Source organism: Eumetopias jubatus, unplaced genomic scaffold (genome assembly GCF_037043125.1).
Source record: "Eumetopias jubatus isolate StellerSeaLion01/CBP00866 unplaced genomic scaffold, mEumJub1_p1.0 scaffold_5, whole genome shotgun sequence".
Taxonomy (NCBI): domain Eukaryota; kingdom Metazoa; phylum Chordata; class Mammalia; order Carnivora; family Otariidae; genus Eumetopias; species Eumetopias jubatus.
This window is the reverse complement of record NW_028274811.1, coordinates 79,898,809-79,917,321: the sequence shown is the minus strand read 5'-3', so window position 1 is coordinate 79,917,321 and position 18,513 is coordinate 79,898,809. Positions and strand designations below refer to the sequence as shown.

The window sequence follows — 18,513 nt, the reverse complement described above, 5'->3', positions numbered from 1 at the left end:
TCAGGTCTTTGAAGAATGTAATGGAGGGGAAAAAAACTCTTGATATAACTAATGAAAAAATTAAATATAAAATTACATACACACAACCACAGTAAATCCGTTTAAAAAAATACATAGAGAAAAAAATGACTGAAAAGAAATATATCAAAATGCTAACATCACTGATATGTGAGATGGGTGAGTTTAATTTTATTTTTCTGTTTTATCTAATACTCTACAATTAATATATATTAGGCTTATTATTGGAGGATAAAGGGAGTTCCCACCCCATTCTTTAATACCTTTAGAATGGAAAGAAATAAGACAATCACATAAAGGCCAGTTTTCTACTGGTTCATTCAAAATAACATCTTCTTCAAATACTACTACTGTGATATATTTAAATAAGGAGATCCGTTCAAGAATTTCCTTCATTGGTTTGGATTTGGATTTCTTTGCCATGGAACATATTCCAACCACAATCTGCCTTTCTGGTGGCTAAAACAGAAAGAAAACAACAACAACAAAAAATCAGGTTGACTTAATACAAACTCCAAAGTAGAGCTATATTAAATCTTTTTCAGAAGTAAATGCAGGATGTAATCAATACAAATGATACATTACCCAAAAAAGGCATTTTTCAAAATTACATTTTTGTTATAATAAATAACAAATATTAGTTGTCTACAAAAGTTTGTAAAACTTTCAGGACATCATTACTACTTTCATTCTGATTTTAAACTTAAACAGATACTCCTTCCTTAATTGTTTCTAGTACTTATTTACCTTTGCCACAACAGAAAGGGGAAAATGAGGGTCAAAACCTATCTAAACCAAGTAAAAAGACCAATGAGAGTGAGATAAAGAATTCTCTTGCCTGAAATAAGATATTCTGACTACAAAGCGATAGTATACAGTGTTAAACTATTTTTGTAGACTGGGCCTGAACAGGAGCTGGTCACCAATGACAACGTGGAAGAAAATCTTGGAGAAAGCCAAACTGCTAACAGAGGTGTCAATGCTCTTTGAAACTCCAATCTTCATACTCAATATTCCTGTCTACTGGTGTTGTTCATCTCTGACACCCTTGCTACAGCTCAAGGGCCATGGTTCGTCCTAAAACTAAAAAAAGCAGGATATATAGAAATACTTTATAAGTAGCTCATAGGTTTACAAAATTACTCAAGATTCATTCTGAGATCTTCGCATTCAAGTAATTAAGAGTTTTATCAAATAAATAAAGCTGTGCTCAGTTGTTTTTTTTTAGTTCTCCCTCTTCTATATCTTATATATTTCACATGATATTGTAATCTGAACTCAAAAGCATTTCACTAGACTTTCTCTTATTATAAATCTAAAAATAAAATTGGGTAACATCGGATTTAAATTACCATTCTTTATGTCTAAAATTAGATTTCTTCATCACCTCTTCTAACTCATATGAAATTTAGAGCTCAAACTGGTATTGAATTTCATTGTAAATCCTAATCTCCCTGGGATCTGCTGTTTTTCCCCTTGATCATCCACTTTTATGTTCCCTTACTCAATTCTTTCCTGATCAAAAGCCTCTACATAGCTCATGATGTTCCTAATGAATACTTCCCCAGCCAACAAAAGATATTTGCAAATGATATACCCATTAAGGGGTCAATTTTTAAAATATATAAAGAACTCATACAACTCAACACCAAAAAATCAAATAATGCAATTAAAAAATGGGCAGAGGAACTTAACAGACATTTCTCCAAAGAAGACATACAGATGGGCAAAAGATTCATGAAAAGATGTTCAGTATCACTAATCATCTGGTAAATGCAAATGAAAACCACCGTGAGATATCACCTCACACCAGTGAGAATGGCTAGTATCAAAAACACAAGAAATATCAAGTGCTATCCTTGTGTAGTACTGTTGCTGGGAATGTAAAATGGTATGGCCACTGTGAAAGATAGTATGGAGGGTCCTCAAAAAATTAAAAAATAGAAATACCATATGACCCATTAATTCTACTTCTGGGTATTTACCAAGAAAACAAAAACACTAATTCAAAAAGATATGTTGACTGCATCATTATTTACAATAGCCAAGATATGCAAGCAATCTAAGGGTCCATCAGTAAATGAATGGATAAAGGAGGTATAGTATATATATTTGTCAGCCATAAAAAAAGGATAAAATCTTGTTACTCACAACAACATGGATGGACCTACAGGGTATTATGCTAAGTGAAATAAGTCAGTCAGAAAGACAAATACTCTATGATTTCACTTAACGTGGGGCATCTAAAAACCAAAACAAATAGACTCAAATACAGAAAACAGCCTGGTGGCTGCCAGAGGGAAGGGGAACGGTGGGATGGGTAAAAATGGCGAAGGGGATTAAGAGGTATACAGACTTTTAGTTGTAACATAGATAAGCCATGGGGATGAAAAGTACAGCAGAGGGAATATAGTCAATAACAGTAACTTTGTATGGTGACCAGATGGTAACTACACTTATCATGGCAAGCATTTTGTAATGTATATAATTGCTGAATCACCATGTTGTACACATGAAACGATTATGTCAATTATACTCCAGTAGAAAAAAGCACTCAACCTAACATTTCCTATTGCTTTACAATTTAAAAAAAAGGCTACTACGCTAAGTTGTATTTATTACAGATCTATTTAATATCTACTCATTAGCTAAGATGAACTAGAAACTTCCAAGTTTAAAATGAACAAATAAACGTGCATTATTAAGACAAAATTATAGAATTTTCCTATTGGTAAAATCTTGGAAGCATAAAAATAACTCTTCAGACAGATCTGAGTTACTTTGATAGATTTAATGTCTAAAATGAAATTCATACCTTTATTTTATTTTTCTGAAATTCATACCTTTAATCCTAAAAATAGGAGAATGATCTGGAACAAATCATTTTGTCAATCTATAGGTCAAATGAACCAAATCAAGCTTCTCAAAAGTGTCAATTATGTACCACAAATGTGACTCAATTTATTTAGTACCAATATTCCAAGAATTACACTAAGTGCTGAAGTTGGATATACAGAAACTACCTATCCTCAAAGTGCTGTGAATCGAACAGATCACAGTAATAATGTAGTACATTATGATACACGGAATACAAGATATACGTCAAGGTATAGAAATAGTACTGAGGGGGCACCTGGGTGGCTCAGTTGGTTAAGCATCTGCCTTTGGCTTAGGTCATGATCCTGGGGTCCTGGGACTGAGCCCCATGTCAGGCTCCCTGCTCAGTGAGGAGTCTGCTTCTCCCTCTCCCCCTCCCCCTGCTTGTGCATGCTCTTTCTCTCTCTCTCTCAAATAAATAAAATCTTAAAAAAAAAAAAAATAGTACCGAGGAAGAAGTATTCAAGATTATAAGAAGGGGAAGAATGAATAGGGAATATGAGCAAGGTTTTGAAGAATGAAAAATAATTCATAAGGTACCCCTCAGAAAAGGGCATTTCACAGAGATGAAGAAATACACACAACAGCAAAGAGGCATGGTACACCATGGAATAATATATGAAAAGCAAAAATTTGATATTGTTGAAACATAAAAGGTAGAAGGGAAGAGAGACTAGTACAGTTCTAGATATAAAAGAAAGACAAAAGTCCTTCTTTGTAAGAAATGGACTTGATCTGTCAGTGATGTTCAGAATGTTCAGATGAACTCAGGCATAAAGGGGTGGGGGTAGTAGAGGCTGAGTCAATAGTACTTTCTAGCTTAAGTCAGACAGATAAAAGATGTTTTATTTATTGGACTTCTGGATAACACTTCAGATGAAGAAAAATTTTGCCATTAAGAAAAGCCTGAAAATCATTTTTTCTGGGGGTGAGGTTGGGGGTGGAATATGTTTTAAGTGAATGACAGTCTCATTTGCATTTCAGATATGTGTAACGGCATGGTGAAAAGTGTTGAATAACTACGGAAAATGATGTAAATAATCATCCAACAGCTACTTTGGTTTGTTTTTTACTAAGTATAACAGGTTTTGGTTTGAAAACAAAATTATCAGGGTGCCTGCGTGGCGCAGCTGGTTAAGTGGCTCACTCTTGATTTGGGTTCAAGGTCCTGAGATCAAGCCCTGCGTCGGGCTTTGCGCTCAACATGGAGCCTGCTTGGGAATGTCTCACTCTCCTTCTGCCCCTCCCCACCGCCCTCCCTCTCTCTGTCTGTCTCTCTCACTCAAATAAGTAAATAAATCTTAAAAAAATTATTTTTTCAACTGGAAATGTAAGAAAAAACAAACATAAGTGTGTATCTTAAATCAGTTTTCCCAGTAAAGCAATCTACTTCTAAAGGGAAAACAAGAAAAATGTTGAACTAATGCAACTACAGTAAAATGAACATAATAAATGTGTGTTATTCCTAAAGATCCAGTACAGCTATACATCCTAGTCGATCAGATCAAAAAGAAAACAAGACTTATGCACTTATACACCTCTCTGGATACTTGAGGTAGCCTCTTCTTCTAGTCACAGTTACAGATTTCTGAATAGTTAATATATAAGGCTATCTTTGGGTCAACCACCACTTGTATTGACAGCATGACAAACTTAACGAAGCTGGCTAAGTCCTTCTTTAGTATCTTTAAAATTATTTCCTCCAACTTACGTCTTTATCTTGATACAGTTTTTTTAAAAATTTTATTATGTTACGTTAATCACCATACATTACATCATTAGTTTTTGATGTAGTGTTCCATGAGTCATTGTTTGCGTATAACACCCAGTGCTCCATGCAGTACGTGCCCTCCTTAATACCCATCACCTGGCTAACCCATCCCCCCACCCCCGCCCCTCTAGAACCTTCAGTTTGTACTTTTTAGGTACTTCTACATACAAGAAACCCTTTTGGTTTATGGCCCTGATTATTCTCTCCCTGCCACGTTTTCAACTGATTACTGTGTTATGCTAGACATATCAGTGAACATATCATGAAAGACATCATTAAACAACTTAAAAGTCTGACCCCTAATCGGATTTCTTGATGCACCATAGATTCAATAATGCTACTGGTGAAACATAACATGCTTTTACAGCGCAGAAGATTTCCAATAAATTTCTATGTACAAAAATGTCTTCACAATTTAGAAAGTATTAATCCACCTTGACGGTGATTAGCTAGAAGCCTATACTGTACTGGTCTTTTCTCACCAAACAAACAACTTACAGACTCATCCTCCTCCTCCTCATCTTCATCTGCATGGTGGAAGAAATGTCGATAATTTCCTGAGTTTATTTCTGTATCTTCAGGCCCAACAAAGAATCTGGGGGTCTCACTCATTTTTATTTCATCTGATACAGATATAAAGCACTATACTAAAACGCTCCTAAATAAACCATTCTCTCTATACTAGCTGACACAGAGCTCTGTTGCAGCTTGTTTCTGCTTATACAATCACTTGAAATTGTGATGACAGTTGGTCGGCAAATGTTCTTCTGTTCTCAGATATCATTGCTTCATTGTTGATGAAGTTTAAAAGACAAAGAGTGAGGCTATTGCTTCAGTGAGTTGATGCAGTAATCTTTCTACCTAAAATGCAATGAAAAAATTAATTTTGGAGACTGTACTTCAAAAACACTCATGTAAGAGTAAATGACACTTGTAAAATCATGACCAGTAACCTGATGCATACCTTCAAATGAAAAGACATTTGCTTCCATAAAATTAAAAAATTAGGCTCTCATCACCAATAACCTACATTTTATCAATTTGACAAACTGATTCAAAAATAACAAAAAGATAGTAATAAAATAACAAAGTAACAATAACAAAAATACACACTAAATTCAAGTCCAAAAATAACAAACGAGAAAATGATTCAAATTATAACAAAATTCCATTAAAAGGTAACTAACTCTGCAACACAGTTAAGTAATACCTGAATAGAATGGAAAAAAACAAAACCAGATAAAATGTAATGTGGATTTAAAACCCACTGAAAGCTATAAATCAATTTGAAATTTCATTAAATCAATTTTTAAAAGATTTTAACTAGAAAGCTCAGGGGATAAAACCGTTTTGCATTATAGTCTCAAAAAAAATCAACAAAATAAGATTAGAAATAAAAACAAGATTTCATTATAACAGCAGCTCTTAAACTTTTAAAAGTCAAAAACTCCTTGGCTAGCCTAAAAAAATCTATGCATCTGCTCTTCAGAAAAAAATGTACATGTGTAATAAATTCTGCAATTTTATGTGATTGACATCCAAGCTTTTCTATAGAAACTGATGCCTCTCAACATCAGTTTAAGAACTCATTCATATAACAGTGATATCTCAAAATATCTTTACCAAAGCTGTTTATACTACTGTTCCTTGGTCACATTAAAACTAATAACCTACCAAGATGAAACCACATATCAAATAATTCATTTGATTACTGGTAATATAATAAACTATTTGATCGAATATTCTTAAGAGTTGGATTATATGTTAGATAGAACTGCAAAGCCTAACTCCAACAAAACTCTTATTCCTAAAGATCTAATTCTAGTTTAATTGGTTCCCTATTAAATATTAAAACCCTAGTGTACCTAGCCAGGCTTCACTTTATGTAACTTTCAAATTAAAATTTCACAGTGTTATGAAATTTCAAACAGTTGGTGATTAAAAAATTAAAATAAAATATCTGTTCGGAAGACAAATACTACTCAACTCTCATTTTTAAATTGGAAACTACCATGCTACAAGTAGCCACAATCAAAGGAGTGGTTCTCAAACTTCATACGTCAGAATCACCAGGAGGGCTTGTTAAAATACTAAGCTAAAAAGTCTCAAAGTAGGACTTAATACTCTTAAAATTCCAACCTGATGCTCATACTGCTGGTCTGGAAATCAACATTGAGAACCACTACTCTCGACTTTGAAAAAGTGGGTTAGAAAGCTTTTTCTGATAGTTGCTCAGTTCTGTGTCCTTAACTAAGTTATCGAAACTGTCTAGCCACCAACTGTAAAATGGGATAAATCTCATTAATTATTTTGCAAATTAAATGACAATGAAGACAGGGGCGTCTGAGTGGCTCAGTTGGTTAAGCGACTGCCTTCGGCTCAGGTCATGATCCTGGAGTCCCGGGATCAAGTCCCACATCGGGCTCCCTGCTCAGCAGGGAGTCTGCTTCTCCCTCTGACCCTCTTCCCTCTCGCGCTTTCTATCTCTCATTCTCTCTCTCTCTCAAATAAATAAATAAAAATCTTTAAAAAAAATAAATGACAATGAAGACATAACAGCAATTAGTACAAGGTAAGCATTTAGTAAATGTCAGCTACTTACTTATCTTGCTGGCTTTTATAATTAAGACCGAGATTCCTACCTAACTTAACTAGCACAAAACAAATACAAACAATTCAATTTAGAAGGAACCTATTTACTCCCCATGTAATGAAGCCACGGAAACTCCTTTTCGTCGCCGCCGCTGCTGCTGGAGACCTCATTACATGTTTTCCAGTCTTACCACACTGCTTGAGACTATCATGAACACTACTGCCTGGAATAAACAGTCATCTCCTTCACAGATCTGCCATGGTCAAAGCTACTTAATCCTTAAAATGGTACCATGGATCAACCATCAGTCCTATGTAGTATTCAGAAATCCTCCTTTCTCGAGGAGGCTGAACAGACACATGACCAATTTTCCTGAAATCCTAAAAGCATTTTTCAATGAAAGCACTGTTGTAAATGGTGACTCCAGTTCCAGGGAACTATTACTACAGCTACCTAATAGGTTATTAAATAGGCTTCTGCATGCTGGCAAAGGCAGCCAAGCATCATTTAGAAGTGTATACAAAAAAGCCCATGCCAAGTTTCACAAAACCCTCACATTGATTTTTTCCTTCTTCAAACATTCATGAACTATATTTTGCTGAGCCTGTCTCTTCTTCTACTTATAATTCACTATTGTCCTTGAAAGTTCCAATTCCTCCTTTAAAAATTAACTGCAAAGTCCTCAATAAATGCTTTTCTGACAACTATCATGCTTCTGCCAACCCCTAAATACACATCAGCCTCTTTCCCATTCCCCCATGATCCACAGCGTTTGGGATATATCTTTACAATTACCTGTTTCCATTAGAATTAGGGTTTTTCCTCCCCAAGATTTTATTGTGAAAAATTTCAAATATTCAGAAAAGTTGAGAGAATGGTTCACTATACATGTACATTCATACACTCACCACTAGACTCAACAATTGCTAACACTTTGCCGTATTTACTTTCTAGCATGTACTTGCTCTATCATTTGAAAGTTATAGACATAAATATACTTAATTTCTATATACTTTAGTATGCATCTCCTAAAAATAAGGACATCCTGCTATATAACCAATTATGATTTCCACTTAGGAAAATTAATAGTTCCTTAATACTATTTATATGTAGCTGTGCAGGTGCTTTTAGAGAACAAGGACCTCATCTGTATATTCCTAGTACTTAACCGGTGCATAGTACTTATATGGGTGATCAATAAATGTCCCGCCAATTGTTAAGTGTAATATCCTCACAACATCTACCACAAGTCATGAGTTTAAAACTTAAAACAGCAAGATCTGACTGTGCAACTTTGAATCTTCTGCACATGTTTAGTCATCCGCTTTCAAAAAACCCACACTGCAGTTAGTATTTTGGTTTCTGAACTATTTAATTCTGCATCAATATGGAAGCTCCATGAGGACAGAGATCATCTCATCAGACACATAAATAGGCATACTGCATTTTTTTTTAAATGAATACTTTCAACCACTGAAAATGTTAGTGAAGAAACTGGAGGCAAAGAAGCATAATGGTAAGACAACAGTAGTATAATTAAGAATACAGATTTTGGAATCTAAAAAATGTGGTTTCTAATCCAGTTTTAAATGTTTGCTAGTAACAAAAGTTTTTAGGACAAGTGGCCTCTCTGAGCCTCAGTACCTATCTCTGGAACGTGAGAATAATAATCTAATATACCTCATGGAATTGTTGAGAGAAGCGTATGAGAAAATATGTAAAGCACTTGGCACACTTAAGAACTCTGTTAGTGGCGGTTATCTTTAATATTCAATTTGCCTGAAACAAAAACTGTATTTTTCATTGAAGAATTTTCAATAGCAAAACAAAACCCTATCCCAGTGTAGGGCAAGGATGCTGGGTGCTAGGGCCAGCCACGCTTCCTACTTCCCCATCTAAGCCTTCTAGCACACTAAAGCAAAACAAGTATCACCCACAGAAATCCAAAGGTCGCCAATTCCCAGAAGTCGTCCAGAACCTAGTAAATGAGATCCAGTGGTCACCACCCTCGGTCCGTCTCCCTCGAAGGGCGCGAGGTGCAACACTCTCGAACTGATTAGGTGAGGCAGTGAGTGACCTGCAGTCTCCGTTTTTATTTGGGAAAGCTGCAACGCAAGGGCCTTTTTGTTCTTTTGAAGTGGGGGGTGCAGGCGGCGAGGAGAAGAGGGGTAAAGACTGAGCAATGAAAATAAAAATAGCCATCGCTACCCACATCAGTCCCCAAACTCCAGGCTGGAGGAGCGAGCCCACAGCCTGGAGTGCCAGCTGGACCCTAGGCAGTTCCCTTCGGGTTCATCTGAAATTTCGGGTATCTCAAACCCAAGGAATAAAAAAGGGGGACAATGGAGGAGGAAAAGAAATTAAGACGCGAAAGGGCTGTAGTGTCACTCCTCCACGCCCACGATGCCTTTCGCTCTGGCACATGCCCCTAGGAAGAGCGCGTGTCTATCCGCAAAGCGCAGAAAAGACAAAGCAACTAACTGCACAGCAGCGGCCTCGGGTGACCGAATTCGGCATCTCGGTTCTCCTCGGGTCTGAGTCCTCACCTGCTACCGCTGCAGTAGCCACGCAAGCTGCAGAAGATAGCCGCGCCCTTCCCAGGTTTCGGCTTCCCTTTTAATCCCAGACACAGGAATGAAGTGTTCCTCAAAAGACTCCAGCTGTTAGCTTGGACGTAGGTCTTCTCTCTACAGTAGCAGCTGAAGGGCCACACAGAGGTACTGCAAAGCACTACACCTCCCTTATCTTGGTCACGCCTCTCCCCGCCCGCCTCGGGTCTCACACAGAAACCTCACCGGGCGGAACGCTTTCCGGCAAGTGCCAAACGGCCCGCACGACCCCATAAGCACACCCCTCCTGAAGACACCGGTAGTTCCGTTTCCGGCAGCACCAGATAAGTCGCGAGAGGAAGCTTAGATCCTGTCGTTTGCGTTTAGGACCACTTTCGGTGAGTGGTCGTTCCGGTATGCTTTGTTATATCTAGTGATTTTTTTAAAGTGAGGCATCACCTGACAGTAATTTCAAAACCATTTGCATCGACTAGTTTAAGGACGGTTTTAATTGAGTGTGGAGATTGCGCAGGCGCTGTTGGGGCGAGAGGGCCTCGCTTGGGCGTTGCGGTGTCCCGCGCCAGCTGAGTCGAAAAGGGGCGAGTTCTGTAGTCGGCCGAGGGGAGGTGCCTCGTCTGTGTAACCGAGTTTTACTTGAGATCGTTTTCCTGATCATGCTAAGTTTAGCTGGACCTTGCCCTTAAGAGTTGATTAACGAGCCATTAAAACTCCCTGGAAATGCTCTCTGATAGTTAAAGTAGCGTCCGAGACCGCGAGCAGGTTCAAAAGTTGACCGCCGCAGTTGGCCGACGTTAAAGAATTCTCCCACTTACTTTACCGTAGTTGTCATTTAATCTAGAATATTACCTTTTGCCCCAAATTAAAACCGCCTGTGGCGGGGAGAATCGCGAGTTCAAGGGAGAATCTTGTCCGGTAGTTTTAAAGGAAAAGAACACTACCTCAGTGTGGTTTTTCCTTAAATGAGCGTTTCTGAGCCAAAGTAGAGAAATAATTTTCAAAATGGAAATTCATGTATCATATGTGGCTTTATACGTATGCGTATGGAGATGAAGGCATTTTTGTTAAGCGAATTTGTGGGTTGAAGTGAAGCAGATTAGAAGTGTTCTGGTGTAATTAGATTTCCCAGTCTTGGACATTACATAAAATTGTGCTCTACTTTTTTTCAGAGATTAAAGTAGACTAATTCAGAAGTAAAAATTTTGATCACAAGTTAATATGTTTATTGAAATATTGAAAAATTTAAGTTTTTAAGCTGGAATACATGCATATTACAACTTTTTGGAGATGAGTTGTTGGCCTTGATGGGTTTTGTCCAATTCTCATTTAAAGTGATACTTAACTGCCTTACTTTTTGCATACACAAGATAAAATTAAATGAATTAAGTAATAAATATTTACACAAGTACTTATTGATTTTATTTGACGTTGTGTTAGGGACCTAGTGTTAAAGCTCAACTAAATTTGACCCTGACAGTTCCTCTTGCAAAATTAGAAGTTGTAATCACCTCCTCTTCTCATCCCTACGTATTTTAATACACAAGTACTTATTTTAACACAAATTCTTAAAAATAACTATTTAAAGAATGCTTAATCTTCCTTTTGATAACATAAATCACTTAATTCTCCCTTGTAAAAAATACTTTTGTTTAATATTTGGATATAGGAAGATATTTATGTTTGTTCTAATATTACAGCTTAAAGCCTTTTTCTCATGCTACTCAGATGGTTTTTAGGGATCAAATGGTGAGTGTATTTTGAAAAGAAAAAACTGCTGGTTCTTTAAATTATTCCTGTATATAAATGTCAAGTATTGGCAGCAAATTTTAACCTATTTAGATGATTTTCCTTTTTGTGAACTGATTTTTCTTATGTATTTAAGATTGTGAACCACGTTAGACTATAAATTCATTATAAAGTATACAGCTCTTGAGTCTTCTGGGTTTCCTGGTTAGCAGTAAAACATAAATAAATATTACCATAAAACATTAGTCACCATTAGTGAAAATGAGATTTTAAAATCTTTTTCCTTGTAGATAAAGGTTTGAGAAAGGAAAGTATTTTCTATTACTTTGAACAGCTTGATATGAATGATAACAATAACTAAATATGTTAACAGTAATTATATATTGAATTACCATTTGCAAAGGACTTTTCAAATCCTTAATCTCATTGATCCTGATATTTATGGAAAAGGAGGGATAAGTATTATTTTCTTTTTTCAGATGTGGATACTGAAGCTTAAGTAGCTCATACACCAGAAATTTTGACTCCTAAAAGCCATGACTCTTAGACACACCCTACTTATAGTGCCATATTTATATGTGTGTGTGTGTGTGTGTGTATATATATATATATATATATATATAAGTGAAGTAATGTTTTCCTAAGTGAAATAGCAATCATGTTTGAAACGTGCTCTTTTTTTAATTCACTGCTATCTTTCCTATGAGAAAAGGCAAATAATTCTTTGCTCATTCACAAATACGTAAATGTCCACTGTGTCCCAAACAATGTGAAATGATGTAAACATTAAAAATTAATAACTTTGTCACTTCTCATATGTAATCTGAATTATTAATTACAAAATCATTTTATAACTTAACTAGCAGAGGCCTGAACCAAGTATTATGAAATCTGAGGTTGACAATAATGAAGTTATTAGTGTAGCAGGGAAAAAAAGCCAACAAAATTTGAAGCAACAGAAAACAAGGTTCGAATGTCAGTGCCTCCACTCACTGTGTTGCTTTGAGCAAATTGGATAATCTCTCTGAAACTCTTATTTTCTTATAAAGTGGATATACAGCTAGTGCATACTTCGTAGGATGTTTTAAGGATCATAACAGTAAAGCATTGTATAAATGTTTGCAATTCTTAAAAATTGCAGTTAATTAAAAAATTCTCCTTTAATTAAAAGAAATTGTTCCCTAGCTTTGCGCAGTGGCAGTATCGTAGCCAATGAGGTTTATCCGAGGCGCGATTATTGCTAATTGAAAAGAAATTGTTCCCTGTCCCTGTAGTTTTGGCTTTTTCAGATGTCATTTAAATAATAGCATATAGCGTCTAGCCTTTTGTGTTTGACTTTTTTCATTTAGCATAAAAATTATTATGATTTTTAAGATTTATCCCGATTGTTAAGTATATTTTTAGTTTGTTCCTTATCAGTGCTGAGCTGATCCATTTCATCATATGGATCTACCATAATTTGTTTATCCACTCACCAGTTGATGAACATTTGGTTTGTTTTCAGATTTCAGCTGGTAATAAAGCTTCTAGAAACAGTCACATACACATTTTGTATGGTTATAGACTTTCATTTCTCTTGAGTTAAAACTGTTTCCAGCATGTTTATACCATTTTGTATTCTCACCAGCGAGGCTCTGTATCCTTGGTAGTACTTAGTATTGTTAGGTTTTGTTTCTTTTTTGGGTTTTTTTTGCCATTTTGATGGATGTATAGCAGTATTTTAGTTTTTATTTGCATTTTTAAATGTCTAATTGTGTTGAGCACGTTTTCATGTGTTATTTGCAAATCATATTTTCTTTGATGAAAGGTCTGTTTAAATCTTTTGCCCATTTTTTAAGTTGGATTATTTGTACCTTATTATTGAGATTTAAGAATTCTTTACAAATTCTTTGCAATGATGGGGATGGAGCTCGAATATTATACAAGGCCAGATAAGTCAGTTAGAGAAAATGCCATATTTCACTTGTATGTGGAATTTAAGAAACAAAACAGATGAACATAGGGGAAGAAAAAAAAGGGAAGCAAACCATAAGAGACTCTTAACTATGGAGAAAAAACTGAGGGTTGTTGGAGGGAGGTGGGCAGGGGATGGGCTAAATAGGTGATGGGTATTAAGGAGCACACTTGTGATAAGCACTGGGTGTTATATGTAAGTCATGAATTACTAAATTCTGCACCTAAAACCAATTTTACCATGTATTTTAACTAACTAGAATTTAAATAAAAACTTGAAAAAAGTTCTTTAAAGTTCTGAACACAAGTTTTTTATTATATCTGTGTACTGCAGACATTTTCTTCCAGCTGTGATGTTCTTTTCACTTTCTTAACATTGCCTTTAAAAGAACAAAAGTTTTTTGGGGTGCCTGGGTGGCGCAGTTGATTAAACATTTGACTCTTGATTTCAGCTCAGATCATGATCTCGGAGTCATGAGATCAAGCCCCAGCAATGGGCTTCATGCTGAGGGGGTTTCTGCTTGAGATTCTCTCCCTCTGCCCCGCCCCTTGTGCTCTCCCTCTCTGTCTCAAATAAATAAATCTTTAAAAAAAATGAAAGAACAAAAGGTTTTTGTTTTTTAACTTTGTATTCCCATAACCTAGTGCATATAAGGATTTAAGGACTTGGTAAATGAATGAACAAATAAAAAGTTTTATGGATGAAAGGCCTAACAACTGTAGTAGAGAGTAAAACACAGGAAGTTCTGCAGCGGTACAAAGAAAGTCAGGAGAGGTTGAGATCACTTCAGATTCAGATATCATGGAAGGCTTGCTTCAGTGAGGCGCTAGAGGTTTATTTTGAAAACTGGTTAAGACTTAATCAGATAGGGGCATCTGGGTGGCTCAGTCAGTTAAGCGTCTGCCTTCTACTCAGGTCATGATGGCTGAGTCCTGGGATTGAGCCCGGAGTCGGACTTCCTGCTCAGCAGGGTGTCTGCTTCTCTCTCTCTCATAAATAAATAAAATCTTTTTTAAAAAAGATTTGATAAGATAGAATTGGAAGGATAAACTATTCACAGGGGAAATGGTGACATAAACCAAGGTACAGAGAATGGTTGGGATGTGGGCAAAGGTATATAAAGAAGACAAGAGGAGAAACTGTAAGGCTCGTTTTGTGCCAGGTTGTAGAGGCTTGGCTAAATAGTTCAGACTTTGTCTATAAGCAGTGGAGATGGCCAGGAGCAGTCTCATAGTGTCTACTCTGTCTAATAATTCATTTGGAAGATAAAAATGTGCTTAGGACAATGAATAGTTTAAGTTTCAAGGTAACTGTGTCAAACAAATGATCACTCCTTTAAGTATTTTCTTCTTTACTAAGACAGCTGACCTTTATATAACACACTTGTGAAATATGAAAATATGTAGAAATTTTCTGATTTTTATGTCTTCCACCATTAGAAGAGTCCACTCGCCCTTAATGATGGCCAAAAACCTCAAAGAACTCAGTCTCCAAAATTTTGTTTATTGATTTCTTCTACTCCTTGACCTTTTGTACTGTGGGCTTGCTCTGAGGAGGGTGAATTATTCTATTTTGATGTATTTTCAGTTCTTTAAAAGTTAAGGGTTTGAAAGTGGAGAGGTTAATTTCAGTGAATAGACTTTACTGAACATGAATCTTCGTTCACGTATTTTAGGTAGGACAGCCAAGAGTATCCTAATAGCACTTGATTCTTGAATGTACTGAGGGCTTCATCTTATATTGAGTAATTAGAGAAAAGATTTTCTGATATCCCCAGTGCTATAGACTGAATGTTTGTGTGTCCCTCCCCTCACACACAAACACACACATACACACCACAAATCTGTATGTTGAAATCGTAACCATCAGTGTGATGGTATTTAGAGGTGATGCCTTTGAAAAGTGATTAGGTCATGAGGATGGAGCCCTCAAGAATGGAATTAGTACCCTTCATTGTTGTTGTTGTTTTTTAAAGTAGTCTCCATGCCCATCATGGAGCCCAATGTGAGGCTTGAACTCACAGCCCTGAGTTCAAGACCTTAGCTGAGATCAAGAGTCAGATACTTAACCGACTGAGCCACCCAGGCGCCCCGGAATTAGTGCACTTTTAAAAGAGAGGTCAGAGAGCTCTCCAGCACCTTCTGTTATGTGAAGACAAAGCAAAGAGGTAATCTATGAACCAGGAAGCAAACTTTCACCAGTGAATCTGCCAGCTTGTGTTTGGACTTTTTACCTCTATAACTGTGAGAAATAAATGTTTGTTGTTAATAAGCAACCCAGTCTATGGTATATTGTTATAGCACCCCAAATGGACTAAGACACCCTAGAGAATTGGAGGGAACAGTTGGGGGAACTTAAAAGACAGAAGTTTTTAAGTATAAGAGCAAAATAATGGACATCAGTGTGGTTTAGGGAGAGATTCATGTTGTCCAATAGCCAGGTTTTTAATACCAGTTACAATTACCTATACCCCTATGTTTTATGGGACCTAGTGTTTTCTCTAAGGTATGAGTTTAGTGTTTTGCTCCTGGAGGATTTTTATAGGCCTGAAAAGGCCTTGTCTTTTTAAGGTCCTTCAGGTTTTGTAACCTTTACTGATCTCTGAAAGGGAGTCAATAAAGGATTTTAATCTTATTTGTTAAATCACTTCTTCCTCCAGATAACCATGCTCAGCTGCTGTCTAACAGGATGGGATGTTTCAGGGTTTTCTTTTAGATGGTTTAGAACATTGTTGGTTCCAAAAGCCGTTCACAGAAAATAATAATTTGGGGTCATGTATTTTACAGAATATAGACCCTAGTGATTTAATCTAAAATGAGAAATGGCAGGGTGCCTGGCTGGCTCTGTGAGTGGGGCATGTGACTCTTGATCTGGGTGTTGTGGGTTTGAGTCCCATGTTGGGTGTAGAAATTACTTAAAGATAAAAATCTTTGAGAAATAAAATGAGAAGGGCGCCTGGGTGGCTCAGTCGTTAAGTGTCTGCCTTCGGCTCAGGTCATGATCCCAGGGTCCTGGGATCGAGCCCCACATCGGGCTCCCTGCTCAGCGGGAAGCCTGCTTCTCCCTCTCCCATTCCCCCTGCTTGTGTTCCCTCTCTCGCTGTCTCTCTCTCTCTCTGTCAAATAAATAAATAAAATCTTAAAAATAAAATGAGAAAGGACACTTCTTTCTCTCCCTTGGACTTGGAAGAACTTGTGTCAGTGTACCCTGGAGTTGAAAATAGGATAAAAAACAATTTTTACTTGTTGATTTGTTTTAAGAGTTGAGGAGGTTTAATACAGAGCTAGAGTGACAGGCAGGCAAATGGTTAGGTAGTCTGTATAGTCTGTATTCCCTGCTTGATACCACACAAGTTTTCCTAAAATGAAAATTGATGAAGTGTGGAAGTTTGCCATAGAATCATTTGGCAGGGGAAAAACCATAATGAAGATGACATTAAAGTAAAGCCATCAAGAGGTCTTCTGTGACAGATTGGGGGTGGGTGGTGGGGGTCAGGGGGAATGGTGTACTTCACCAAAGACAGTTTGAAAAGAACTAAGATTTAGAGCATCATGGAACTTGAAAACAGGGCCACGGGACAAGGACTGAGTGTATACATAGTAAAATCTCTCGATGCTTTTACTATTTCCAGTTAGGGGTTATCATGACTACAAAAAAATCTATGAACATTTTTGTACACATCTTTTGATAGTCATGTATTCATTTCACTGAGGTATAAACTTGAAAGTAGATTTGTCAAGTCCTTAGGGTAGACAAGTTTTTAGTTGGAAGAAACTCAATTTTCCAAGGTAGCTTTAGCCTTTTGCACTCCCACCATGTATAAGTGTTTCATTTGTTACCCATCCTTAAGCTAGCGTTGTCTGTTTTTAATTTTACCCTTTTTGAGAGTGTGTAGTTACAAAAATTATGACTTTTTAATTTGCTTTTTGGAGTAATGATGTTGAGCACATTTTCACTTGCTTATTAACCATTTGGATTTTTTTTTTTTTTTGAAGTGCCATGTAAGATTTTACTCCCATTTTTTAAGTTGGGTTTTTATCATTTTCTTTTTGATTTGCAGTTGTTTATATATGCTGCGTATTAGTCCTTTGTTAGGTATATATATATTAAAGATATCTTCTGCCAGTCTGTGATTACCTTTTCCTTTCCTTAAAGATGTCTCTTGAACAGGTTGTGATTTTGATGAAGTACAATTTGTTATAATTTTTCTTCTAAGAATAGTGGTTTTTTTTGTCCTGTTGAAGAGATCTCTATATATACCATAAAATAGCTTACACTATGCTGACCCAAGAGATATTATAAATGTACTGATATCCTCACTGGAAGTTATGAAAAGATCAGAAAGATGGTTATTGAATGTGGAAAGTGCTGTATCATAGGGGAAGAGACCTAATAGGCTATTTAAGCCATAGGTTCCTAGGCACAGTCTATTCTTTTTTATTCTAACATTCCCTCTGCAGTAATACTCTCTTGTAGCCTCATCCCTAGATCTTCTAGTGATCAGTAAAGATCAATATTGTTTTTAGAAATTAAAAATTTTAAGCATTTGTGTCAGAGTCCTGGTAGGAAACAGAAGATAGGGGATAGGGACACCTGGGTGGCTTTCTCAGTTAAGCGTCTGCTTCGGCTCAGATCATGATCCCAGGGTTCCGGGATTGTGAGTTGGGCTCCCTGCTCAGCGGGGAGCCTGCTTCTCCCTCCACCCCCACCCCCCTGCTCATGCTCTCTCTCGCTCTCTCTCTCTCTCTCTCTCAAATAAATAAATAAAATCTTAAAAAAACAAAAAAGCAAACAGAAGATACATTCCCTGGAAATTTGAAGAAAATTTAATGAAGTTCCTATTTAAAGACCAAAGAATAGGGTCAAAGAAATCACTGTGGTCCCTGGAGATTAGTAACAGTAGGGACTAATGATGGAATAGTGCCCCTGAATTAGCAAAAAGAAGAAATGATGTTATAGACTTCCAGTGAGAACTAGAGACATGGAA

General features: G+C 36.6%; 2 protein-coding genes and 1 pseudogene across 10 annotated transcripts in view; 2 read left to right on the top strand and 1 right to left on the bottom strand.

Moving 5' to 3' along the window:
• The window catches only part of PPIP5K2 (diphosphoinositol pentakisphosphate kinase 2), a 70,262-nt gene extending 60,252 nt beyond the window's left edge, over positions 1 to 10,010 (bottom strand). For 3 of the 4 annotated variants that reach the window (XM_088023417.1, XM_088023418.1, XM_088023419.1), the window contains exons 1-2: positions 5,165 to 5,303; positions 282 to 477 (exon numbers count right to left, since the gene is read on the bottom strand). In XM_088023417.1, coding sequence (XP_087879543.1) covers positions 282 to 477; positions 5,165 to 5,278 — 310 coding nt within the window. In that variant the 5' untranslated portion in view covers positions 5,279 to 5,303. Of the gene's footprint in view, positions 1 to 281; positions 478 to 5,164; positions 5,528 to 9,805 lie in introns of those variants that run through there. The other variant, XM_088023416.1, reaches the window with a different exon arrangement.
• Positions 10,011 to 10,141: 131 nt separating this feature from the next.
• The window catches only part of GIN1 (gypsy retrotransposon integrase 1), a 66,052-nt gene continuing 57,680 nt past the window's right edge, over positions 10,142 to 18,513 (top strand). For all 6 annotated transcript variants that reach the window (XR_003609082.2, XR_003609083.2, XR_003609084.2 and 3 more), the window contains exon 1: positions 10,142 to 10,206. The gene's annotated coding sequence lies outside the window, so the exon portion shown is untranslated. The remainder of the gene's footprint in view (positions 10,207 to 18,513) is intronic.
• LOC114208754 (U4 spliceosomal RNA) lies at positions 12,756 to 12,876 on the top strand (annotated as a pseudogene).